At 45.2% G+C, this 27,860-nt stretch overlaps 1 protein-coding gene across 1 annotated transcript in view; it reads left to right on the forward strand.

The window, feature by feature from the left end:
- IQCA1 (IQ motif containing with AAA domain 1) overlaps window positions 1–27,860 on the forward strand; it is a 176,441-nt gene that overhangs the window by 9,217 nt on the left and 139,364 nt on the right. The window contains exons 3-5 of the mRNA XM_064286503.1: window positions 20,729–21,050; window positions 25,110–25,229; window positions 27,095–27,286. Coding sequence (XP_064142573.1) covers window positions 20,729–21,050; window positions 25,110–25,229; window positions 27,095–27,286 — 634 coding nt within the window. The remainder of the gene's footprint in view (window positions 1–20,728; window positions 21,051–25,109; window positions 25,230–27,094; window positions 27,287–27,860) is intronic.

Raw genomic sequence — 27,860 nt, forward strand, 5'->3', positions numbered from 1 at the left:
AAATACGCCTGGAGAAGGGCTGCCTTCTCAAAGTAGGGTCGACCTTAATGATGTGGATGGAGTCCAGCTTCCGGAATCTTCATTCGTTGATGTGGCATGACTCGAAATGAGAGGAAATAGCTGCAAGTATCCATTAATAATTGAAACGTGGAATGTACAAGGTATGAATCTAGGAAAATTGGAAGTTGTCAAAAATGAAATGGAATGCATAGACATCGATACCCTAGGCATTAGTGGACTGAAAACGACTGGTATTGGCCATTTTGGATTGGACAATCATAAGGTCTACGACACCGGGAAAAAAAATTTTAAGAGGAATGACGTCACAATTCATCACCAAAAAGAACATTAGAGGATCTATGCTGGAATACAATGCTGTCAGTGACAGGATAATATCCGTATGCTGGCAAGGAAGATCAGTTAATACAATTATTATTCAAATTTACCTGCCAACCATTACAGCCAAAGATGAAAAAATTGAAGATTTTTACTAATTTTTGCAGTCTGGAATTGATCAAACATGCAATCAAGATGTGCTGATAATTACTAATGATTGGAATGCGAAAGTTGGAAACAAAGAAGAAGGATGAGTAGTTGGAAAATATGGCCTTGATGATAGAAATGACACCAAAAATCGCATGACAGAATTTTGCAAGATCAACGATTTCTTCATGGAAAATACCTTTTTTCAACAACATATCCAACAACTATACACGTAGACCTCACTAGATGGAAAATACTGGAATCAAATTGACTACATCTGTGGAAAGAGACGGTGGAGAAACTCAAAAGGATCAGTCAGAACAAGGCCAGGGGCCAAGTGCAGAACAGAGCAATTGCTCATATACGAGTTCAAGCTGAAAAAAAAAAATTTTTTTTTTTTAAAAAAAAAGCCAAAATACAACCTTGCGCGTGTTGTTGTTGTCATTAGGTGCTGTTGAGTCAGTTCCGACTCACAGCAGCACTATGCACAACAGAACAAAACACTGCCTGGTCCTGCGCCATCATCACAATTGTTGCTATGCTTGAGCCCATTGTTGCAGCCACTGTGTCAATACATCTCGTTGAGGGTCTTCCTCTTTTTTGATGATCTTCTACTTTACCAAGCATGATGTCCTTCTCCAGGGACTGATCCCTCCCGACAACATGTCCAAAATATGTGAGATGCAGTCTCACCATCCTTGCTTCCAAGGAGCATTGTGGTCGCACTTCTTCCGAAACAGATTTGTTCATTCTTTTGGCAGCCCATGGTATATTCAATATTCTTCGCCAACACATTTCAAAGGCATCAATTCTTCTTCCATCTTCCTTATTCATTGTCCAGCTTTCACATACATATGAGGAGACTGAAAACACCATGGCTTGAGTCAGGCACACCTTAGTCCTCAAGGTGACATCTTTGCTTTTTAACACTTTAAAGAGATCTCTCGCAGCAGATTTGCCCAGTACAATGCATCTTTTGATTTCTTGACTGCTGCTTCCATGGGTGTTGATTGTGGATCCAAGTAAAATGAAATCTCTTGGATTTCTCCGGGTGGTTTGCTTATCCTGCTTACCCTTTCATCTCACTTCAAGATTCATTATGCAAATTGTATTAAGTGTCTTCTGTATATCAAGAAGGATTACTGTGAATCCTTGGCATGTTGTCTCCTTGGTTTTCCTCCCCAGTAGGGCTTTTGGCCCCTGGGTGGCACGAACTGTTTGCACTTGACTACTAACCTAAAGGTTGGTGCTTCTAGCCCACACAGCAACACTGTGGAAGAAAGGCCCAGCAATCTACTTTCATAAAGATTACAGCCAAGAAAACGTTATGGAGCAGTTCTACTCTGCAACACATGGGGTCACCATGAGTCATGTCATGGATTTAATTATGTCCCCCAAAAATGTGTGTGTCAGCTTGGCTGGGCCATGATTCCCGGTATTGTGTGATTTTCCTATATGTTGTCAATCCTGCCTCTGTGATGTTAATGAGGGAGAATGGGCAGCAGTTGTGTTAGTGAGGCAGGACTCAACCTAGAAGACTGGATTGTGTCTTGAGGCAATCTCTTGGGATATAAAAGCAGTGAGCAGAGAGACGGGGGGCCTCATACCACCAAGAAAGCAGTGCTGGGAGCAGAGCGCGTCCCTTGGTCTCCAGGTCCCTACGCAGAGAAGCTCCTAGTCTGGGGGAAGATTGATGAGAAGGCTGACAGAGAGAGAAAGCCTCCCCCTGGAGCTGACACCCTGAATTTGGCCTTTTAGCCTACTTTACTGTGAAGAAATAAATTTCTCTTTGTTAAAGCCATCCACTTGGGGTAATTTTGTTATAGCGGCACTAGGTGGCTAAGACAAGTCAGAACTGACTCAACAGTAACTGTGTTGGGAATTGTGGGGGTCTTCTGGGGAGGAAGGATGAGGTTAGATGCCAGTCTTCACTTTAGGCTATTTATCTCATTTGAGTAGCTTTTGAAGTTTATGGCACCAGATTGTACTTACTTTCTTGTTTGGTTGCTGCTTTTGTGTGTGTGTGTGTGGCTAGTTTTCACTCTCATTTTGTTCATTTCATCAGTTACCATGGGGGAGATGTTCTGTGATCCAGGTTCATTCTCCCATTTTAAACGGCTGTCTTCCCCATGCTTTCTGCATGCCTTAGCCCTGGTGGCACAGTGGTTAAGAACTTGGCTGCTAACCAAAAGGTTGGCAGTTCAAATCCACCAGCCACTCCTTGGAAACCCTATGAGGCAGTTCTACTCGGTCCTAAAGGGACACTATGAGTCAGAATTGACTCAACGGCAACCGGTTTAGTTCTGGATACGTTCCTACAGAACCTGCAGATTATAAAATTCGCATGTCAATCTCAGAAGTTATTAAAAATGAAAGAAGAAAAGCAATGAAAGCAAACACTCATTTAAAAAAAAAAAATGCCACCAAGTAGATTCCAAATCATAGCAACCCTATAGGACAGAGTAGAACTGCCCCGTAGGGTTTTGAAGGAGTGGCTGGTGGATTCGAACTGCCGACCTCTGGTTAGCAGCTGAGCTCTTAGGCGCTGCACCACCAGGGTGGCGGTTACTTTTACTGACTTACAAATAACTAACATCCAGAAAGCATTTTAAAAATTTACAACACCCTAGAGCCTATTTCATTTTCATTAAGACCCAGAAAGGGCAGTGTCTGCATCTGTCTTGTATCCCCAGAACCTAAGCCTGTATGTGGCCCACCACAGTTGTTGGTTTACTGGTAAAACCCTGGCCCTCCAAGCAGGACACCTGGGTCCGATTGCTCGGCAATACATTTCATGGGCAGCCACCACCTGTCAGTAGAGGCTTGCGTGTTGCTGAAAGCAGTGGAACTTCCAGACTGAAACAGACTAGGAAGAAACACCTGGCCATCTATTCCTGGAAACCAGTAAACGAAAACCTTATGCATCACAAGGGCTGATCACCAACCCATCATGGGAATGGCACAGGACCCAGCAGCGATTTGCTCTATTGTGCATGGGGTTGCCATTTGTAGGGCTCATTCCACCGCAGCTAACAATAATAGCTACCTAGGAAAGTTTTGAACTGACGAATGACTATTTTCTTACTTCACAGATGGGAAAACTGAAGGCTGTAATCATTAAGGACCTTGTCCCAAGCCCATATGGCTGAACAAGATGTCTCGTCTGGAGACCTAGGGAAATGGGCGGGAGAACGAAGGGGTCGGGGGGCCCGGGGTCGCTGGGCGGGCTGCCCGTGCACTCAGCTCCGCACCCCGGTGCCTGCAAGGCTGCGGCTCCGAGTCTAACCCGCCTCTCCCGTTGCCAGGGTAACAGGAGGGGCAGCGCAGGCGCAGAGCGTGCAGGAGGGGGCGGGGAGCTGCGCGCGGCCACAGCTGGACGACTCTGCGCAGGCGCAGCGTCCCGTTGCTAGGGCCTCGTCGCCTCCAGCAGGGTAGCCAAAGCAAGGTTTGGGGGTTCCGGAGCCTAGGCTTGCGGCAGGAAAGGTCGGAATCACCCTCTGGGCCCTGCGCGCTCCGGGTCGGTGAGGCCTCGGCTGTGGCCTGTCCCTGCTGGAAGTGAGGGTACCCCGGCTCCTGTCCCTGTCCATACAGAGCATCCCCCACCCCCTGCACCCCAGTGGTGCCCTGACCCCCGCAGCCGCCGCCCGTCCGAGGGCGAGGAGCACGGAGAGAACCAGCCATGTCGAACGCGTAAGTGATGGGGCCCTGGCCAGCTCCCCACCAGCCACGGGTGGGCTTGGCGAGCCCCAAAGATGCACAGCACACTCTGCTCGGCTCCTCCCTTCTCTTCCCTCCCCTCCCCTCCCCTTCCCTTCTCTTCCCTTCTCCCCCCTCACCTTCCCTTCTCTTCCCTCCCCTCCCCTCCCCTCCCATCACCTTCCCTTCTCTTCCCTCCTCCCCCCTCACTTTCCCTTCTCTTCCCCCCCTCCCCATCCCTTCTCTTCCCTCCCCTCCCCTCCCCATCCCTTCTCCTCCATCCTCTCCCCTCACTTTCCCATCCCTCACCTTCCCTCCCCTCCGCTTCTCTCCTCGCCCTTTCTCTCTCCTCCTCTCCCCTTCCCTCCTCTCATCTTCCCTCACCTTCTCTTCTGTCATCTTCCCTCATCTTCTCTTCTCTCCCCTTCTGTTACCTTCTCTCACCTCTTCTGTTATTTTTTCACAGTAATAAATGGGTTGCTTTGTGAAAACATCCAGGTCCCAATATTTAAGTAACATCCATCCCTGTACCATGGAAGGGCGCTTGCCCCACAGTTGTCTCGTTTGGTCCCCATAGTAATCATTTCAGACACGGATTACATGTATAGACAATAGAACCTGTGTGGGTGCTGTTCTACCTGCTTGAAATAGAATAACTCTTTTATAAATCTTTACAACAACCCTGTAACGTAGGGGCCATTATATTATTATTATTTCCATTTTACAAATGAAAAAACTTAGTCATAAAGTGACTAAGGAGCTCATACAGTGAATAGATGGTTCCAAATCGGCAGTGTGACTCCAGCCTGCACTCTTACTAATACTAACCCTGCTTTCTAGTCAAGGAAGTAGGAGCAGAGAGGTTAAGGACTTGCCATGGTTTTGTGGGTGGGAGTGACGTGGAGTTCAGTTGTTGGCGTGTTGAGTTTGAAGTGCTTCTTGGATACCTGGTGCCTCTTGGAGATCAAGCAGGCAGTTGAATATTCAAGTCTTGAATTCAGGAGCGAGGTCTGTGTGTGAAGTATAAATTTGAGACCTGCTGGCATATAGGTGGTATTTATGAGACATGGAATTGAGTATAAATAGAAGAGAGAGAGAAGATCCAAGGATGGAGCTTTGGGACATTCCAGAGGTAAGAGACTGGAGAGAAGAAGAGAAACCAGCAGAGGAAACTAAGGAGTGACCCCTGAGAAAGAAGCAAAATCAAGCGTCTGTGGTGCCCTGGAAATCAGGTGAAGAAATAAAGAGTGTTTCTAGGAGGAAGGAGTAGTTGACTCTGTCAGTGCTGCTAAGACAAGTCAGAGGAGATCTGAGAACTGACGGTCGGATTTAGCAACGTGGAGGCCACTGATGAGCCTACGAGGAGCTGATTCAGTGAGTGATGGAATAGAAAGTGAGGTGTGATGGATTGCTGTCCATAGTCTTATAACTCCCACCCAAGTGACTGGGTGAGGCTGTGCAAACAAGGTAATTGTGGCCCACCAAGGGGATTGGTCAGTTTTTCCATCCCACTAGGCTTAAAATGAGCCATCCCAGAGACAGGAAGGAGAGGGTATCACCTCCACTAAGGAAGAAGAGCCAGGAGCAGAGCCCATCCTTTGGATGCAGGATTCCTGTAATGAGAAGCTCCTGGAAACGGGAGTCCAACAGGGAGAGAGCTGTAACACTGAAGACGGTAAGAAGCAGTAGCAGAGAAATGGCGGCTGGAGGGACTGGCAGGAGACCAGCAGGAGGTGGCGCAGTGGGCTTCCCCGGCCCGCAGAGCCAGAAAGCCATATGCCTTTGGGCAGGAGGTTTGCTGGAGGAGTAGGGTACCTCCAGGCACTTGGTGCAGCTGGGTTTGCAAGATATGACAGTCTCCTGCTACAAAGATTACAGCCTTGGAATCACTATGGGGCAGTTCTCCTCTGTGCTATAGGGTCTTTGTGAGTTGGAGTCGGCGGGATGGCAATGATTTATTTTTTTTACTGGATGAAGTATAAAGTAACTTGGGGAGAATTCCCACTTCTTAGTATTTGTATTTCCCCTTGAGGTGCGTGCTCTGAATGTCCAAGAGCACCACCCCCCACTCCCCCAACCCCCCTCCAGCTGTAGGAGTCTGCCAAGCAGTGGAAAGAACAATCTGGTCTTTTTCAACGGTCGTAATCAGTCATGTCCACCCTCAGTCCTCCTGGCTTCAAAAGCTGTAACATCTCTAGGTCGTATGCTCAAGTCTGAAACCCATCGGGTATTTTTTTTTAAGAAGTAAGTAGTCTCGTGGATGAAATACTGCCTTCTCTTTACAAGGTGCATTTAAAATGTCAAGAACACGTCCACATCTGTTCTCTCGTTCCCACAGTAATCCTCTGCGGTGTCCGGGGTGGGTATTATTATCTGCATTTGACACTTCAGGAAACGTAGGCTCAGAGGGGTTAAGTGACCTGCCAGAGACGCAGAGAGGAACCGCTGTGGGAGACGGGCCCTGGTTTTAAACTACAACCACTTTCACTTTCAAAAAACATCTTGCCGTCCCCAAGGGAAATGAAAGCATACCTCTGCACAAAACTTTGTGCACACACGTGTTCATACCAGCCCTATTCATGATAGCCCAAAAGTGGAGACAACCCAAATGTCCATCAACAGCTGAGTGGATAAAGGAGATGTTGTATACCCATACAATGGAATATTAAACCAAACCCAGTGCCAACGAGTCGATTCCGACTCATAGTGACCCTATAGGACAGAATAGAACTGCCCCATAGAGTTTCCAAGGAGTGCCTGGTGGATTTGAACTGCCAACGTTTCTGTTAGCAGCCATAGCACTTAACCACTATGCCACCAAGGTTTCTGAAAATGGAATATTAGCCATCCGTAAACAGGAAGGGCATCGTGGTACAACATGGATGGGCCTTGAGAACTCATGCTGAGTGCAAGAGGCCACTCACAAAGACCACATAGTGTATGATCCCATTTGTATGAAATGCCCAGAATAGGCAAATCCACAGATAGAAAGTAGTTGTCAGGGCCTGGGGGGTGGGAGCAGGAAACGGGGAGTGACAGCTAACAGGAGAGGGATTTCTTTCTGGGATAATGAAAATGTCCTAAACTAAATAATGGTGCTCGTTGCACAATCTCGTGTGTATGTTAAAAACCGCTACACGGGACGCTCTGAAGGGGTGAATTTTATGGTATGTGAATTACATCTCAATAATAAGAGCCAGTAACCAGGTTCTGTTCGGACAGCTCCGACTCAGGGCGCCCCGTGTGTGCCAAAGTAAACTGGGCTCCAGAGGGGTTTCAATGGCTGCTTATTTTGGAAGCAGATCACCAGGCCTTTCTTTGGGGGTTCCTCTGGGTGGACTGGAACCTCCAGCCTTTCGGTCGGCAGGCGAGCACGTTAACCGTTTGCCCACCCAGGAGCTCCGTGTAAATGCTGGGTATGTCGTATTCCATTAAGTCGGCCGTGCTTTCCCCAGGTGCAGTCAGGAGCCTGCTCAACCCAAGATCCCTTGCTATTGATACCATGGCCCGTAGGAGGTTTTGGGGTTCCGGTCACAGCATTTGTGGGGACAGCCTTCTCAGGGTATTATACAACCTTAATGCTTGTTGGTGTGTAAAATGTCTTGAAGTCCAATAAGATAGATGCCTTCAATCTTTTACTGTCTACCCCACACCCCTCCATTTTTAAATTATTGCTATGTTTTAGTTATAGATTCTGTATTATGTCATTATCCAATTCTCTGTAATATAAAGTTTGTGTGTCCTTCTCAAGAGTTTGCTGTCTTTGTATCTTGTCTCTTGAGGCGGGAACATATGCTGCCTTCTACTTAATCACATCATATTTTACAGCTGCAGCTAGAAGCCCCAAATTCCCTTCAGCAAGATCTTGTGTGGCCTACACCACGTTGCTTCTTCAATATTTAACGTTCTTCACTGGTGCTGTGAATGGGGGTGGGTTTTTTTTTTTCTTTTTTCTCCGCACTTGGTTTTTGTGGTTTTTAATCTATGTCTTGCAACTTTGCTGCACTAATTTACAGATTGTGTTTCGTTACTGATTTCCTTGGGTTTTTCAACAATGTCGTTTCCAAGCAGGGGTTTTAAAAATCTTTTCTGTTAATCCCTCTAATACCTCCTTCGTCCTTTTGGGCCTGCTTTTGGAGGGCAGGTTTCTGGTATTTCTTCACTGGAAATATTCTGGGTCTCTGGTTTTCAGCGTTTTGAAGAAGTCATCTTCTATTGCTTGAGGGTGTGGGGTGGGAATTTTTCATCAGGAATGTGCTGCAGGTGAAGATTTACTGAGCATCTTGGTGTCTTGGAAATAATTTATGGTCGGTGTTCTTCTTCTGTTGCTGTATTAAGCTTTCCTTTAGGATGAAATTGCATTCCTGGGGTGACTCGTCCTTGGCCAGAGGCATCTGGGCTTTTGATCTGGGCTCTGTGCTGTTTGCTAAGTGGAATTTCAGACCCTAAACAAAACTAGCCCATGATTTTCTCCTTTAACGTGGTCCTGCCAGGTTGAACCTCCAAACCATATTTAGTCCTCAAAACAAACAGAGGCGTTTTTCTATGTTTCACATTAACAGTCGTTGAACCTGTTAGCATTCTTGGCCCATGTCACCTCTCAGGTCAGGGGACACCTGGGGGGTCACTGTCCCTCCTCAGATTCTGGGAGTCTGGGCTTTGTTAAATTAAGAACACGCTCAGCGTTTTTGTACGTTCGTAATTTTACATGGTGATACAAATGTAATAAAGCAGAGATGCGATAAGCTGTTGTCCATCGTCGTACCAAGACTACCACTTCTTGTCATCTTTTGTTCTGCTCTTACCTCTCCTGTTTGCTCATCGTTTGAGGATGGCCAGCAGGTTTGCCAGAATATTCCGGTTCTCCGAACGGGCAGAAGATACTGCTTTTCTTGTGATTGTACTTTTGTGGGGTTGCGGCTGTTCCTGGTGAATAGCATCGCCTCTTCGTCGTTCGTTATGCAGGGGGTGAAAGCGTCCTGTGCTGCATGGAGTTAGCGTTTTCTGATCATAACCTTCTCTTTTGGAATCAAGTTGTCCAGCACAGTGCTCCTGAACGAGAAAGATCTTTTCAGCCTCGGTAAGCTTTGTGGAGTCTGGTGTTGGGATGCGGCTGGGATGGCATGTCCCGAGGCAGCGTCCGGGATCCTAACACAGGGGACTGCTGGGGCAGGGGAAGAGGCTTTCCGTAACACCTCAGTCTGTGCTGTGTGGTGTCATCACGCCCACGCCACGTGATTTATTACCCCAGCTCTGCTTTCTTCCTTCCAAACGCTGTCATCGTTGTTAGTTGCCGTCAAGTCAACTCCCACTCCCCGTGACCGCGTGTATGCAAAGTAGAACTGCTCCCTAGGGTTTCCAAGGCCGTGACCATTCAGAAGCAGAGCACCAGGCCTGTCTTCCAAGGCACCTCTGGGTGGATTCAAACCACCCACCTTTTGGCTAGTAGCTTAGCACTTAAGCATTTGCACCCCTAGGGAGTCCACCAAACATGTTGCCATCGAGTTGATTCTGACTCATAGTGACCCTATAGGACAGAGCAGAACTGACCCATAGAGTTTCCAAAGAGCCCCTGGTGGATTCAAACTGCCAACCTTTTGCTTAACCAAAAAAACCAAGCCAAACCCAGCGCCGTGGAGTTGATTCTGACTCATAGTGACCCTATAGGACAGAGTAGAACTGCCCCAAAGAGTTTCCAAGGAGGGCCTGGCGGATTCCAACTGCTGACCCTTTGGTTAGCAGCTGTAGCACTTAACCACACCACCACCAGGGTTTCCATAATATATGTATATATAAATATTGTATTATATATATACATAAAATATATTTTTTTAATAACTTTTATTAAGCTTCAAGTGAACGTTTACAAATCCAATCAGTCTGTCACATATAAGTTTACATACATCTCACTCCCTACTCCCACTTGCTCTCCCCCTCTTGAGTCAGCCCTTTCAGTCTCTCCTTTCTTGACAATTTTGCCGGCTTCCCTCTCTCTCTATCCTCCCATCCCCCTCCAGACAAGAGTTGCCAACACAATCTCAAGTGTCCACCTGATATAATTAGCTCACTCTTCATCAGCGTCTCTCTCCTACTCGCTGACCAGTCCCTTTCATTTCTGATGAGTTGTCTTCGGGGATGGTTCCTGTCCTGTGTCAACTGAAGGTCTGGGGAGCATGGCCGCCAGGATTCCTCCAGTCTCAGTCAGACCATTAAGTTTGGTCTTTTTATGAGAATTTGGGGTCTGCATCCCACTGATCTCCTGCTCCCTCAGGGGTCCTCTGCTGTGCTCCCTGTCAGGGCAGTCATCGATTGTGGCCGGGCACCAACTAGTTCTTCTGGTCTCAGGATGATGTAGGTCTCTGGTTCATGTGGCCCTTTCTGTCTCTTGGGCTCTTAGTTGTCGTGTGGCCTTGGTGTTCTTCATTTTCCTTTGCTCCAGGTGGGTTGAGACCAATTGCTGCATCTTAGATGGCCGCTTGTTAGCATTTAAGACCCCAGACGCCACATTTCAAAGTGGGATGCAGAATGATTTCATAATAGAATTATTTTGCCAATTGACTTAGAAGTCCCCGCAAAACATGTTCCCCAGACCCCCGCGCTTGCTCCGCTGACCTTTGAAGCATTCATTTTATCCCGGAAACTTCTTTGCTTTTGGTCCAGTCCAATTGAGCTGACCTTCCATGTATTGAGTGTTGTCTTTCCCTTCACCTAAAGCAGTTCTTATCTACTGATTAATCAATAAAAAACCCTCTCCCACCCTCCCTCCCTCCCCCCCTCGTAACCACAAAAGTATGTGTTCTTCTCAGGTTTACTATTTCTCAAGATCTTATAATAGTGGTCTTATACAATATTTGTCCTTTTGCCTCTGACTCATTTCGCTCAGCATAATGCCTTCCAGGTTCCTCCATGTTATGAAATGTTTCAGAGATTCGTCACTGTTCTTTATCGATGCATAGTATTCCATTGTGTGACTATACCACAATTTATTTACCCATTCATCCGTTGATGGACACCTGGGTTGCTTCCAACTTTTTGCTATTGTAAACAGAGCTGCAATAAACATGGGTGTGCATATATCTGTTTGTATGAAGGCTCTTGTATCTCTAGGGTATATTCCTAGGAGTGGGATTTCTGGGTTGTATGGTAGTTCTATTTCTAACTGTTTAAGATAACGCCAGATAGATTTCCAAAGTGGTTGTACCATTTTTCATTCCCACCAGCAGTGTATGAGAGTTCCAATCTCTCCGCAGCCTCTCCAACATTTATTCTTTTGTGTTTTTTGGATTAATGCCAGCCTTGCTGGTGTGAGATGGAATCTCATCGTAGTTTTAATTTGCATTTCTCTAATGGCTAATGATCGAGAGCATTTTCTCATGTATCTGTTGGCTGCCTGAATATCTTCTTTAGTGAAATGTGTGTTCATATCCTTTGCCCACTTCTTGATTGGGTTGTTTGTCTTTTTGTGGTAGAGTTTTGACAGAATCATGTAGATTTTAGAGATCAGGCGCTGGTCGGAGATGTCATAGCTGAAAATTCTTTCCCAGTCTGTAGGTGCTCTTTTTAGTCTTTTGGAGAAGTCTTTAGATGAGCATAGGTGTTTGATTTTTAGGAGCTCCCAGTTATCGGGTTTCTCCTCATCATTTTTGGTAATGTTTTGTATTCTGTTTATACCTTGTATTAGGGCTCCTAGGGTTGTCCCAATTTTTTCTTCCATGATCTTTATCGTTTTAGTCTTTATGTTTAGGTCTTTGATCCACTTGGAGTTAGTTTTTGTGCATGGTGTGAGGTATGGGTCCTGTTTCATTTTTTTGCAAATGGATATCCAGTTATGCCAGCACCATTTGTTAAAAAGGCTATCTTTTCCCCAATTAATTGACACTGGTCCTTTGTCAAATATCAGCTGCTCATACGTGGATGGATCTATGTCTGGGTTCTCAATTCTGTTCCATTGGTCTATGTGCCTGTTGTTGTACCAGTACCAGGCTGTTTTGACTACTGTGGCTGTATAATAGGTTCTGAAGTCAGGTAAGGTGAGGCCTCCCACTTTCTTCTTCTTTTTCAGTAGTGCTTTGCTTATCCGGGGCTTCTTTCCCTTCCATATGAAATTGGTGATTTGTTTCTCTATCCCCTTAAAATATGACATTGGAATTTGGATCGGAAGTGCGTTAAATGTATAGATGGCTTTTGGTAGAATAGACATTTTTACTATGTTAAGTCTTCCTATCCATGAGCAGGGTATGTTTTTCCACTTAAGTATGTCCTTTTGAATTTCTTGTAGTAGAGCTTTGTAGTTTTCTTTGTATAGGTCTTTTACATCCTTGGTAAGATTTATTCCTAAGTATCTTATCTTCTTGGGGGCTACTGTGAATGGTATTGATTTGGTGATTTCCTCTTCGGTGTTCTTTTTGTTGGTGTAGAGGAATCCAAGTGATTTTTGTATGTTTATTTTATAACCTGAGACTCTGCCAAACTCTTCTATTAGTTTCAGTAGTTTTCTGGAGGATTCCTTAGGGTTTTCTGCGTATATAATCATGTCATCTGCAAATAGTGATAACTTTACTTCTTCCTTGCCAATCCGGATACCTTTTATTTCTTTGTCTAGCCTAATTGCCCTGGCTAAGACTTCCAACACGATGTTGAGTAAGAGCGGTGATAAACGGCATCCTTGTCTGGTTCCCATTCTCAAGGGAAATGCTTTCAGGCTCTCTCCATTTAGAGTGATATTGGCTGTTGGCTTTGCATAGATGCCCTTTATTATGTTGAGGAATTTTCCTTCAATTCCTATTTTGGTAAGAGTTTTTATCATGAATGGGTGTTGGACTTTGTCAAATGCCTTTTCTGCATCAATTGATAAGATCATGTGGTTTTTGTCTTTTGTTTTATTTATGTGATGGATTACATTAATGGTTTTTCTGATATTAAACCAGCCTTGCACCTGGTATAAATCCCACTTGATCAGGGTGAATTATTTTTTTGATGTGTTGTTGGATTCTATTGGCTAGAATTTTGTTGAGGATTTTTGCATCAATGTTCATGAGGGATATAGGTCTATAATTTTCTTTTTTTGTAATGTCTTTACCTGGTTTTGGTATCAGGGAGATGGTGGCTTCATAGAATGAGTTGGGTAGTATTCCGTCATTTTCTATGCTTTGGAATACCTTTAGTAGTAGTGGTGTTAACTCTTCTCTGAAAGTTTGGTAGAACTCTGCAGTGAAGCCGTCCGGGCCAGGGCTTTTTTTCGTTGGGAGTTTTTTGATTACCGTTTCAATCTCTTTTTTTGTTATGGGTCTATTTAGTTGTTCTACTTCTGAATGTGTTAGTTTAGGTAGGTAGTGTGTTTCTAGGAATTCATCCATTTCTTCTAGGTTTTCAAATTTGTTAGAGTACAATTTTTCATAATAATCTGAAATGATTCTTTTAATTTCATTTGGTTCTGTTGTGATGTGGTCCTTCTCATTTCTTATTCGGGTTATTTGTTTCCTTTCCTGTATTTCTTTAGTCAGTCTAGCCAATGGTTTATCGATTTTGTTAATTTTTTCAAAGAACCAGCTTTTGGCTTTGTTAATTCTTTCAATTGTTTCTCTGTTCTCTAATTCATTTAGTTCAGCTCTAATTTTTATTATTTGTTTTCTTCTGGTGCCTGATGGATTCTTTTGTTGCTCAGTTTCTATTTGTTCAAGTTGTAGGGACAGTTCTCTGCTTTTGGCTCTTTCTTCTTTTTGTATGTGTGCATTTATTGATATAAATTGGCCTCTGAGCACTGCTTTTGCTGTGTCCCAGAGGTTTTGATAGGAAGTATTTTCATTCTCGTTGCTTTCTATGAATTTCCTTATTCCCTCCTTGATGTCTTCTATAACCCAGTCTTTTTTCAGGAGGGTGTTGTTCATTTTCCAAGTATTTGATTTCTTTTCCCTAGTTTTTCTGTTATTGATCTCTAGTTTTATTGCCTTGTGGTCTGAGAAGATGCTTTGTAATATTTCGATGTTTTGGACTCTGCAAAGGTTTGTTTTATGACCTAATATGTGGTCTATTCCAAAGAATGTTCCATGTGCGCTAGAAAAAAAAGTATATTTTGCAGCAGTTGGGTGGAGAGTTCTGTATAAGTCAATGAGGTCAAGTTGGTTGATTGTTGTAATTAGATCTTCCGTGTCTCTGTTGAGCTTCTTACTGGATGTCCTGTCCTTCTCCGAAAGTGGTGTGTTGAAGTCTCCTACTATAATTGTGGAGGTATCTATCTCGCTTTTCAATTCTGTTAAAATTTGATTTATGTATCTTGCAGCCCTCTCATTGGGTGCATAAATATTTAATATGGTTATGTCTTCCTGATCAATTGTCCCTTTTATCATTATATAGTGTCCTTCTTTATCCTTTGTAGTGGATTTAAGTCTAAAGTCTATTTTGTGAGAAATTAATATTGCTACTCCTCTTCTTTTTTGCTTATTGTTTGCTTGATATACTTTTTTCCATCCTTTGAGTTTTAGTTTGTTTGTGTCTCTAAGTCTAAGGTGTGTCTCTTGTAGGCAGCATATAGATGGATCGTGTTTCTTTATCCAGTCTGTGACTCTCTGTCTCTTTATTGGTGCATTTAGTCCATTTACATTCAGGGTAATTATAGATAAATAAGTTTTTAGTGCTGTCATTTTGATGCCTTTTTATGTGTGTTGTTGACAATTTCATTTTTCCACATACTTTTTTGTGCTGAGGCGTTTTTCTTAGTAAATTGTGAGATCCTCATTTTCATAGTGCTTGACTTTATGTTAGTTGAGTCGTTACGTTTTTCTTGGTTTTTATCTTGAGTTATAGAGTTGTTATACCTTTTTGTGGTTACCTTATTATTTACCCCTATTTTTCTAAGTAAAAACCTAACTTGTATTGTTCTATATCGCCTTGTATCACTCTCCATATGGCAGTTCAATGCCTCCTGTATTTAGTCCCTCTTTTTGATTATTGTGATCTTTTACCTATTGACTTCCATGATTCCCTGCTATGTGTATTTTTTTTTTAATTAATCTTAATTTGTTTGTTTTTGTGATTTCCCTATTTGAGTTGATATCAGGACGTTCTGTTTTGTGACCTTGTGTTGTGCTGATATCTGATATTATTGGTTCTCTGACCAAACAATATCCTTTAGTATTTCTTGTAGCTTTGGTTTGGTTTTTGCAAATTCTCTAAACTTGTGTTTGTCTGTAAATATCTTAATTTCGCCTTCATATTTCAGAGAGAGTTTTGCTGGGTATATGATCCTTGGCTGGCAGTTTTTCTCCTTCAGTGTTCTGTATATGTCGTCCCATTCCCTTCTTGCCTGCATGGTTTCTGCTGAGTAGTCAGAACATATTCTTATTGATTCTCCCTTGAAGGAAACCTTTCTTTTCTCCCTGGCTGCTTTTAAAATTTTCTGTTTATCTTTGGTTTTGGTGAGTTTGATGATAATATGTCTTGGAGTTTTTCTTTTTGTATCAATCTTAAATGGGGTTCGATAAGCATCTTGGATAGATATCCTTTCGTCTTTCATGATGTCAGGGAAGTTTTCTGTCAGGAGTTCTTCAACTATTTTCTCTGTGTTTTCTGTCCCCCCTCCCTGTTCTGGGACTCCAATCACGTGCAAGTTATCCTTCTTGATAGAGTCCCACATGATTCTTAGGGTTTCTTCATTTTTTTTTTAATTCTTTTATCTGATTTTTTTTCAGCTATGTTGGTGTTGATTCCCTGGTCCTCCAGAAGTCCCAGTCTACATTCTAATTGCTCGAGTCTGCTCCTCTGACTTCCTATTGCGTTGTCTAATTCTGTAATTTTATTGTTAATCTTCTGGATTTCTACATGTTGTCTCTCTATGGATTCTTGCAACTTATTAATTTTTCCACTATGTTCTTGAATAATCTTTTTGAGTTCTTCAACAGTTTTATCAGTGTGTTCTTGGCTTTTTCTGCAGTTATCCTGATTTCATTTGTGATATCATTAAGCATTCTGTAAATTAGTTTTTTATATTCTGTATCTGATAATTCCAAGATTGTATCTTCATTTGGGAAAGATTTTGATTCTTTTGTTTGGGGGGTTGGAGAAGCTGTCACGGTCTGCTTCTTTAAGTGGTTTGATATGGATTGTTGTCTCCGAGCCATCACTGGGAAACTAGTTTTTCCAGAAAATCCGCTGCATCCAGTCCAAATCCCTGCGGGATGGTTCCCCGGCTCGGACGCTGCTCTTTCTGCTCCAAGACCAGTCACTGCCTCCCGGGGACTTCTCCTACCGGCTGCGTCCCACGCCGCCCGTGGAACCGGCTGGTCCCCCTCCCGGGGTTAGTTCAAGGGGGGTGGAGCCGCTCTCTGTGCTTGTGCCATACCTGACTGGTACGCTGGCTCCAGGCTCTGGAAACAATCGCTGCTTCCCCATATTAGTTCGTTCTCTGTCTCTAAATCTGTGTTTGTTGTTCAGGGTTCGTAGATTGTTATGTATGTGATCAATTCACTTGTTTTTCCGTGTCTTTGTTGTAAGAGGGATCCGAGGTAGCGTCTGCCTAGTCCGCCATCTTGGCTCCTCCTCCCATAAAATATATTTTTGAAATATTAAAAATGCAAGTTAAAAATCTCTCTGGACCAGAAACGGGATGAAAACCCACATCAGCGAGCAGCAGCTCAGCAGGGAGGCCCCTGGGGTCCCCACACAGAAACAGGCTGTGTGGTCTGACCCTGCAGGAGGACCCGACCCCGAGGGAATCCGAAGCTGGGACAGAGGTGGGGGGTGTCCCCACAGCCCGCTGTGAGTCAGAGTGAGACCCAGCTCCTTAAAGCTAAAAGGCAAGCCGCACAATGCATAAATACTCAGAATATTTAAAGAGCCCCCCCCACCGACAAATCAATTTTTAAAAAACACTAAAGCAATCCTATTTGAAAAGGGGCAAAGGAAATGAACAAGCATTTTAGGATGAGAAGTTGCAGATGGCGGCTACTCACGTGAGGAGATGCTCAGTCCACCAGCTCTGGGGTGCAGGCGCGCGAAAACCGGGAGGCGCCATCTCCTACCTGCATTTTGGCAGATACTAAGGCGGAGTGTTTGGGGGCTGTGGTGGGGGCACAGAGCTGGGGAGGAGTGTTGGGGCAGGAGAAGAGGTTTTCTGTTGACTCCTCAGTCTTTGTTTTGATGCGGTGCCATCACATCTGTGCCAGATGGGCTGAGACCCACAGGGATCTGGGTTCCAATGCCGGCCTCCTAGTAGGGCCGCGCGGCCTGAACCAGTCACCTCGTCGTCCTGGTTGGCGGGGACAATACGAACACCCATCTCACGGGGTGTTGTGAGGAAGACGGGGGAGAGCTGCGCTGAGCTGTGGTCAGTACGCGGCATGTGGTCAGTGTCTCAGAAAATAGTTTCCACTCTGCATTATCCATGGGAGAGTAGGGAGCCGTCTGCGGAATGGTGGACTGGGGACCCGGGCGCAGACGCCTGAGGCGGGGACACTCGGCGGTGGCTTTGCGAGACAAGGGGCTCTCAGCCAAACGTGGTGGGCCGGGCCTGCCTGTGACCTTCACGCCCTCTTGGCCTACCACTACAGTGCTGGCGCAGGGTTCAACTGTCCAGTAACTAGTGGTTTAAGGGTATGCCATCCAATTTTTATGCCTTTGTACCTCATCAAACTAAACCAAACCAAACCCAGTGCCGTGGAGTCGATTCCAACTCATAGCGACCCTGTAAGACAGAGTGGAACCGCCCCATAGAGTTTCCAAAGAGCGCCTGGCGGATTCGAACTGCTGACCCTTTGGTTAGCAGCCGTAGCACTTAACTGCTATGCCACCAGGGTTTCCTGGACTTCCTAGGTAGTACGTTATTCCAATTCTAATGCATTTAGCATCAAGGTGGATCCCTTTTGAAATGCATGAAGCTCAGCAGGCTTAGGTGGAGCCTCGTTGCTGTGTAGGTTGAGTGTTCTATTAAGTGCTTCCTGGATATGTTAGTTCTGTAAACTTTCGCCTTCTCCCCCCCCCCCCCTTTATTTCTGTGAGATAAGGCTTGCAAGCACGATTATGGCTTTCCTGTGTGGTAGTTAACCCATTGCCGTGGAGTCAATTCTGACTCATAGCGACCCTATAGGACAGAGTAGAGCTGCCCCATAAAGTTTCCCAGGAGCGCCTAGAGGACTCCAACTGCTGACCCTTTGGTTAGGAGCTATAGCACTTAGCCACTAAGCCACCAGGGTTTCCGCATGGTAGTTAGGGAGCCCTAATTGGTTTGTTTTGGTTTTTCCATGTTGTAATTTGGAAAGCCAGAGGTTCCCCACGTAACCTAATGGAAAGGCAGCCACAATAAATTGTCTGTTGGTTCTTATTGGCATATTGTCATAGCACAGATCAGTGGCACCAGAGTGCCACTCGCCTTATTAGTGGCTTGTATTGCCAGATCATATTTCTCAAAACCCATATTGTCAGCCAAAAATTTAAATATACGCAATTAATACGCATGCATTCATACACTGAAAACACATACCATCAAAAAAAATTTTTTTAATAAAAATTTGGTAACGAAAGGGTTATAAGGCTATAAACTCATTAGGGCAGAGAAAGCATTTGAGAGTATGACAAGAGAAATCAAGAAAACACAGGAAATGGAAAGCAGACACAGATGAGAGGGAATAAACTTAGAGCCGAGAATGTGTAACCCGAAGGCCAGCAGAGGGGGAGCCATAAGACGCCAGCCCTCCCCAGGCAAAACCCCAGGAAGAGGGAGGGTGGACACCCTTGGGCTTCCAAGGAGGGGCTGGGAACAGGAGGACGGGTGGTAAATGCCATAGGAGCATTTAGACCTCCGACCACTGATCTCTTACACGCCCCAGAGAGCCAGGTGGCTCACCACTCAAATCCTGGTGGAAGGTGGCACAGTTAGGCAATCTGGACTCAGGGACACCAGGCCCTGTTGATCCTGGGAACAGACTGACAGCAATGAGGAAGGAGAGGCCTCAGAATGCTGGAAGCCAGTCTCATACCCCCCTCCTCTCAGCCCAAGGATTGCAGAAGATCTCTCCAGCACAAGATAAAAGACCTTATAGATAAACCGTAAAAACCAAACTTGTTGCCATCAAGTCGATTCCACCGTATCGGGCAGAGTAGAACTGCCCCATAGAGTTTCCAAGGATTGACTGGTGGATTTGAACTGCTGAACTTTTGGTTAGCAGTCGAGCTCTTAACCACTGAGCCACCAGTGCTTCGACATTAGAGATAGACAGTGGCATTGTGGGTTCCTCTCTCATCCCAGGGAAATAGTCAGGGTCCTGCCTACCCCCACCCCAAGGCGAAGTCCACCAGTTGACAAGCCCCTTCCCAGACACCTTCTGCTTCCAGTTAGCTTTTCAGTGCTTGTTCTTAAATATAAAAGGAGAGCCAAAATTACCCTGTTGTGGGTTGAATTGTGTCCCCCCAAAAGATACAGTGAAATTCTAACACTCAGAACCCATGAGTGTTACCTTATTTGGATGTAGGGTCTTTATGGATATAATCAAGTTAAGATGAGGTCATATTGGATTAAGATCCACCTTAAATCCCATGACTGGCATCCTTATAAAGAGACAGCAGTTTGTAGACACAGACACACAGAGGGAAGAAGGGGCCCTGTGAAGACAGAGGCAGACAGTGCAGCTAAGAGCCAAGGAACGCCAAGGGTTGCTGGCAGCCACCAGAGGCTACAAGAGGGGAGGATTCTTCCCTAGAGCCCACAGAAAGCATGGCCCTGCCAACACCTTGATTTCAGCTTCCAGGCTCCAGAACTGTGAGACCACAGATATCTGGTTTTATAAGCCACCCAAGAGATCAGCGGTCAGGGGTCTAAATACTCCTATGACATCTACCACCAGTCCTCCTGTTTCCAGCCTCACTTCAGAAGCCCAAAGCTGTCCACCCCCCTCTCTTCCCAGGGTTTTGCCTGGGAAGGCCTGGTGTTTTATGGCTCCCCCTTTGCTGGCCTTTGGGTTATGCGTTCTCAGCTCTAAGTCCATTCCCTCTCATCTGTGTCTGGTTTCCATCTTCCTGCGTTTTCTCGATTTCTCTTGTACCTTGTGATGGCAGCCTTAGGAAAATAACACACCAAAATTAAAAAAAAAAGTCTCTACCATGAATGTGTTCGTCAGAGTCCTGGTGGGAAAAGAATGGCACACTCACACAGGGAATGTAGTAACAGGACAGTGACAAATGTGGGCAGAGTTGAGGGACACCATCAAGGCATGGGACTAGCAACAGCACAGTGCGATGGAAAAATCAGTTAACATTCTGGGTATCAACTTCTTCATCTTTTAAGTGGATATAATAATACTGGCCTTACAGGTGTAGCGAGGAATGACTTCATTTCATTTAGGCAAAAGGCTCTTATAACTGTTCATAATGATGACAGTAGTGGTCAGATCCAAAAGCCACATGCACGTCAAAACAACACCTAAATTGTCTAAACAACCCCGCAGCCCCATAGTGTTTTTAACTCACCCTTGATTATGCATTTTATTTTGTGATACCAGGTGCCCAGTAGGTACACCTTGCAACATGATTTTTACTTCCTGTTTTCTCTGTCTTCCCTCAGAATGTATAATAAGATATGGCATCAGACTCAAGAAGCCCTCAATTCTTTGCTTGACAAAGAGTCTCAGAAGATAGACCCCCATAAAAGTCAAGTTTTCATCTTCCAAATGTTAGCCACCTTCTACATAAAATACGTGCAGATCTTCAGAAAGCTGGAGAATGTCTATGACCAGATAGTCCATCCACAGAAGCGAATACTGATCCGGAAAATGCTGGATGGGGTAATGGGTCGCATCCTGGAGCTGAAGAATGAAATGGTCGAATTGGAATTCACCGAGTTTCACTATTTTGATGACATTTTACAGGACCTAAAGTTGGCTCCTGTAAGTACTCTTTTTGTTTTTGTTTTTCTTATTAGTTCCCTTTTTGTTTTAAGTAAGATATGTAGGCCTGTAATGTATATACCACATACTTTCTAGACATATTTACTGATTGTTTGGTAGTAAAAATTGAAACATAGCCCTTCAATTAGACTCTGTTGTCTTGGACAAGACAAAGATTGGGTTCCCCTTAGTTCTTGGCACGTATGGATCTTACCACAGCCCTTGCCTCTACTGGGAACCCTGGTGGCACAGTGGTTAAGAGCGATGGCTGCAAACCAGAAAGGTCAGCAGTTCGAATCCACCAGCCACTCCTTGGTAACCCTATAGGGCAGTTCTACTCTGCCCTGTAGGGTGGCTATGAGTCAGAATGTACTGTACAGCAGTGGGTCACTGCAGTCTTAATTGACGCCATGGTACCTACCCAGACCTGATGGAATGGAGTCGTCTGGACCTTTCACAAATGTCCTGCTCCACGAAACCTCCCAGTCCCTAGTAGCAGTGCCCCCTAGTCTGTTTCCATGGGGAATCTCTCTCTGGCTTTTATTTCCCCCACCATCTTCTGGATGAGTAGCCTGTTGGTTGCTGGCTCCTGATCCCAGGTGTCTGCATCTCTTCGTTTGATTTGGGCCAGCGGTGACTCAGGGGGATGTATGGCCAAGGACCTTCCAGCCTCAGCCGCCAGAGGGCTGGCTCTCTGATGCCCTGGAGCTCCCCCTGCTGGCCCCTGGTAGCACAGCGCCCTCCTGTGACCTGACCCTCTCTGCCCTCCTGACCCTGCAATGCCCTTCTGACCCTGAGCTGCAATCTGACCCTCGCTGCCAGACACCCCGGATCTCGTCTGTCTGTCTGTCTGTCTGGGTCTTCCAGGGGCAGCTGGACACCCCGCTTCAGTGTCATAGTTCTGTAGGCCCACCTTTCGTTTTTAAAAGGAGCGTTTCTCTAAAGTAAACTTAGAAGGAGAAAGTGTTACGTTTTGCACATGGAATTTGATGTGTCTTCTACAAAGGTTATGTTTCTCTCTGGGACAGACTCTCCTGGCATTATTGCTGCATTTTATCAGAATGAGCCACAGAGAGAAACTGAGATGAATGAAAATATGGACAGTCATTCCAGACATCTTATGTTTACTTCCTTCCTTTATGAAAGCATGCATGAAGTCACCAGATATCTAGGTCAGGGGCCCTCAGCTCACCCTTATGAAAACATCGACAGCAGCTTAGGTTAAAGATGAAGCCAATAGTTATTAAATCATTTTCCTAAATTTAAGGACTATTAACTATATTGATTTAAAGAATATTAAATGATATACCTAAATTAAAAAAAAAATTTAAAGAATATTAAATGATATACCCACTCATAAATTTGTGAAATGTATATGGTGGGCTCCTTCAGTTTCTTCCCCCTTCTGCTTCTCTGGTTCATCTTCTAGAAGGCCACACAATTGTCCCTACAGCAGTGGAGCCACTGACCACCGAGCAGGATGCGAAGAAGCAGACGTCATCAGGCGTTGTTGTAGCCAGTGCTGGACATGGTAGCTGAGCCGGTGATGGCACAGAGGTCCGGGGGTAGTGGGTTCCTCCACCAGCAGCAGCTGGGCCCTGGCCAGGGAGACACAGGCGTGCCAGCTCCTGGAAGCTTCTGTGCAGCCCAGTTCTGTGTTTCGGGTTGGAAGCCCCAAAGAGCCTGCATCCTCTGTGGCGGTCCCCCTCAGGGCTCACAGCTTTGTTGGGCTGGCCCCCAGGTCTTTGTACAGTTGGAACCTGCCCCCCTGGCCACAGCCGAGTGGTTCAGAGATGGGCACCTTGGTGACTGCCAGCCCATCTGCCCCTGAGGGATTCTGAAACCCAGACAGAGATCAGTTTCTTCCTTGGGTCTGAACTGTAGTCGCCTAAGCCTGAAGGTGGTTGGAGCCTTTGTTTGCCAGAAGCACTTAAGAACAGAGGAAGCCGCTCTGTAGAGAGAAGAAGGGAGAGGAAGGAAGAAGGGAGACAAAACAGATCCATCAAGAGGAGCAGGAGAGAATGGCAGAGTCCTGGAGGTGTCCTCATCCCTGCACATCCCTGTGGCTGGCAGGCACCAGCCGTGTCTTGTCCTCGGTGCCATGAGTCCTAAGAATCCTTCTCCATGTGCCCCATTAGGCTAAGCTGGCCAGAAGATTGTGTCTGTAACCTGCCCCATAAGGAGCTTTCCCGACAGAGCCAAGTAGAGAAGCATGGGGGGAAGAGAAGGTTTCTCCACCACCAGAAGCTTCTGGATTCCACCCACAGAGAATGGGAAAGCCCAGGGTATCTGAGGTGGACATACAATGCATTGTGGATGGAGACCCCGCAGCAAGTGTGGAACAATTGATTCCTGCTTTCCGCTCTCTTCTAACCTCAGTTACTCTGCCATATGGAGCCATGTTAATGAGGTTTTCTCTTAAAAGGTTGCAAAAGCATACCACTCGAACATGCTTATTAATAAATAAGATCGCAGCGTTAAATAAACATATAACCATTCTCTGAGCTCCCCCTCCCCAGGCCATGCTCACCCATTGGACCCTGGGTCGCCCATAAAAACTCCGTTAGCCTAAGAAAGTTTAGGTTTTCAAAAGGTATTACCACCTCTCAGAAATCCTGGAGGTAGTGTCCTACCAAGTCCTAAAAAGGATAGCTTCTTATGCTGTAACACCTTTTCAGGGGAAGGCTTGTTGAAAATACCTCAGGTTGGGGGCAAGGTCGGGGAAATCACACCCGGAGTGAGCAAAAAGGGAACTGACTCTGAGGAAGTGAACCGTAGCTTTTCCGGTCAACTGGCCCGCCAAGCGACCGCCCAGTACGTCCCACAGAGAGTCAAGGACGGGGTTTCTCAGTGGGGTTGGCCAAGGGCCTTCACTTCCTTTAAAAATCTTCTGCAGTCCTGATTATTGAACTTGGACTGGTAAATCTATTCATTTGACCTCCACTAATTTGAAGGAAACCCTGGTGGTGTAGTGATTAAGTGCTACGGCTGCTAACCAAAAGCTCAGCAGTTCGAATCCACCAGGCGCTCCTTGGAAACTCTATGGGGCAGTTCTACTCTGTCCTATAGGGTCACCATGAGGCGGAACTGACTGGACAGCAATGAGTTTGGTTTTGGTTTGGTAATGTAATCAAGTGAAGAATTGAAGTTTACATTTACTGTGTAAAAAACATGGTTCCTAATTAAAAAATAATAAATTTGTAAATAATTTTTGTAAGGGGGTTATTAAGGTAAGAATAAGGCCGAATTATTAGAAAAAAATCATGAACATTTACATTCCAAATATTTGATGGTGCCAATGACACATCAAGGAGCCCTGGTGGCAAAGTGGTTAAGGCACTCGGCCGCTAACCAAAAGATCAGCAGTTCAAACCCACCAGGGGCTCAGAGGAGAAAGATGTGACGGTCTGCTTACATAAAGATGTACAGCTTTGGAAACCCTAGGGGCAGTTCTACTCTGTCCTATAGGGTTGCTAGAAATTGGAATTAATGCCAAGTTATTAATTTAATTCAAAAATCTCTATAACTCAATACCTTGAGCTATTACATTAGTTAGGCTGAGGTAATAAAGGCAGATTTCTTTAAAGAAATTCATTAAGTAGTCATTAGTTAATTGAGACCTAACTGATAGGAATCACTCTTTTAAAACAAGAGACGTGGTTACAATTTTTCCATTTGGCTTTGTCTCCTCACCCATTGCCTTCAAGTAGAGTCTGACTCATAGTGACCCCATGGGACACAGTAGAACTGCCCCTCAGGGTTTCCAAGGAGTGGCTGGTGGATTCGAACTGCCGACCTTTTGGTTAGCTGCTGAGCTTTTAACCACTGAGCCGCCAGGGTTTCCAACATGAACTTGCTTCCCCCTGAATTTCTCCTCTAACCTTTCGAGTTGCCCTTGTCAGTTTCACCCCATATGGATACCCAGAATAGTTCTTTTTAAAAAACACAACGTAAAGCAAGGGTCTTGAGGCACGTGTTCTTACTGTGTTTTGTACATGGATATGAGTCCTCAGAGTATGACAAAAATACTTTTTTGCTTATTTTTCTTTTCTTTCCTAGCAACAATTAGATATTCCCATTCCCAGGTATTTTTTGAAGGAGAAGTTGGAAGTAATAAAAGGAAGAGAGAAATTACTTGCTCAAATACTAGCCGAGAGTGGATTAGATACAATGAGCATGGTTTGTATATCATTTTCGCAATAATTATTTCATAATATATTAAGTCTCCTTTTTCTGACGTTCCTAACCGGGTGAGAAGCAATTAGACTGTTTTCAGCGTAAGGAGGGCAGCACCAGGCCTTGTTACATGGTGTGTAAGACGTCACCTAAACTTTTGAACCTGGTTTTGGTGTTTCATGTCACTATTTTTCAAGAATGCAGAAATAGTGATCAAAATAAGAAGTTTTGTTGATTAAATCAGTGCGTCTAAAATTATTGAGTAGATTATCAATTCAGTTTAATTTTTCACCCCAAATTCACCTAGCCTAAAGCCAGAAACAATCACTGTATTTTTATGCAATTAACACACACCTGGCCCTCCCCCTGCGAGGTGTTTTCATAAGCACATCTGCTGATTTTTACAGGAATATGTAAAAATAAATTGGCATATTGGCACTGGTGAAAATACCTCGAGGAAGGTGGGGAGGGCGTGCATCAGTCACGGGGAAGCACTCAGCACTTCATTCAGGTCCCCCAAAGGAGGCCTTCACTGCGTGGAGAGCAGTGCAGAATTCACAGGAGGCCTTATGGGGAAGTGGACAGGGGAGATGGCACTGTACAGCTGTCAGCAAGACCCTAAAGAGTCATCTTTGCCGATTCTCTTCCCGCAGTCCCTCCGCTGTGCCCCTTGTGAAAGGTCAGCCATTGAACACCCTGTGGAGCAGTTCTGATCTAACACCTCATGTGGGGTCGCCATGAGTCAGGGTCAGCTTGATGACAACCAGTTTTACTAGTCGACCCCCTTCCAGCCCCTGTGACACACACAGACACCCCCAAGCCAGGCAGTGCACATGACTTCTTTCACCACAAGGACCACAGCAGGGCCTCGCCCCGAGCAGGCCCAGAGCTCACGCATGCCTCTGGCATTCCCGCCCCTTCTCTTGTCCCTTTTTCCTCAAGGCAGGGCACAACCCCTCTCTGACTCACCTCCTGGTACCGCACCCGGGAGCTCTGAGGACGAAATTTCACTGCTCGAGCTTATTAGTTTCCGTTTTAACAGTGCCCATCACATCTTGGATGGCCTCAGATACAAAGGAATAGATCCTGAAAACCGTTTCATGTTTGAAACTGAATTAAATACTCTGAAAGCGATTTTAAAATCAGTCCTATTCACTAAAAAAAAAAAAAAAAAAAAAATTTTATTCACTAAATGCTCTGTAATTGATTTTAAGCCTAGTATTTTACTGCATGTATATTTTAACGATTTGCATTCTTGTATTAGAGAACTGTTTTTAATTTTTATTTTTCTACAACTAAGCTAATGGAAAATTGATAGCAATTTCAAGTTTTATTGGATCCATTCTACTGACATTTCTAATGAAGTTTGCTGCCAACTTAAAATGTTGTGGAGCTAATTAAACAGTGTAAGTCTCTGGTGGTACACACGGTTAAGCACTCCACTACTAGCTACAAGCTTGGCAGTTCGAACCCACCCAGAAGTACCTTGGAAGACAGACCTGGCAATCTACTTCCAAAAGGTCACAGCTTTGAAAACCCCATGGAGCAGCTCTACTCTGCACACAGGGGCTCACCATGAGTTGGAATCGACTGGACAGCAACTAACCACGAGAACAATAAAAGAGTGTTTTGTTCAGAATGGGGCAGGAAAGCTGTGGGATTCTTAAATTTGGGACCACAGCACAAGCATGGCACATCATCAGAATAACTCATTGGAAAGGTGGCTAGCTTGGGCAGCTGTCTTACCCCTGTCAGCAGTGGGTAACTCTTAGCAGGGCGATGCCAGAAGTAAGCGGGTCCTGTTACTGGGATCAGCCAATGGAGTGAGCACGCTCTCACCTGGCTTTATCATCACTGCTTTCTTGCAGAAAAGAATCGTGAAGCCCTTCCCCCTGGACGAGGCTATCAAGACCATCCAAATCTCCGAGCGGGCCCGGCAAGGCCGTCTGAGGGCCATGTTCATGAAGCAAATCTACCTCCAAGAATACAGAGTCAAGCAAAGCAAGCTGCTCAGCGACAGACTCCCAGACGTGGCAGCTGCTGCGCTGTGCATTCAGAAGGTGCAAATGTGGGGTCCTTGAGGGTGGGGAGGGGACAGGGTGCCTTGACACAGCCAGAGACGCATCCCAGGGTTGCGGGGGCAGTGAACTTTGAAACTCAAAATCTAATATTTTACCTTTCGTACAACCAGATTACATTCCTGAAGGACTCATTAACTCACCCTGGGGAATCTGTTAGCTGAGCTTGTTCCTATTTCAGATTTTTATTGTAAATGGGTATTAAACTCAAGTCTTTTTTTTTTTATTGTGGTGCAGATATACACAGCAAACCTTTCACCAGTACAACAACTTCCACATCTACAATTCAATGGCACTGGCTACATTTTTCATGTTGTGCCACTGGCTTAGTTATCTAGGGCTGCTATACGGGAACACCACAAGTAAATGGCTTCAACAAACCCTCACAGTCTAGGAAGCTAGAAGCCCCAATTCAGGGTGCCAGCTCCAGGGGAAGGCTTCCTCCTTCTGCTGGCTCTGGGAGAAGGTCCTTGTCATCAATTTCCCCTGGTCTAGGAGCTTCTTAGTGCAGGGACCTCAGGTCCAAAGGACCCACTCTGCTCCTGGCACTTCTTTC

This window comes from Loxodonta africana, chromosome 6 (genome assembly GCF_030014295.1).
Source record: "Loxodonta africana isolate mLoxAfr1 chromosome 6, mLoxAfr1.hap2, whole genome shotgun sequence".
Taxonomy (NCBI): Eukaryota; Metazoa; Chordata; class Mammalia; order Proboscidea; family Elephantidae; genus Loxodonta; species Loxodonta africana.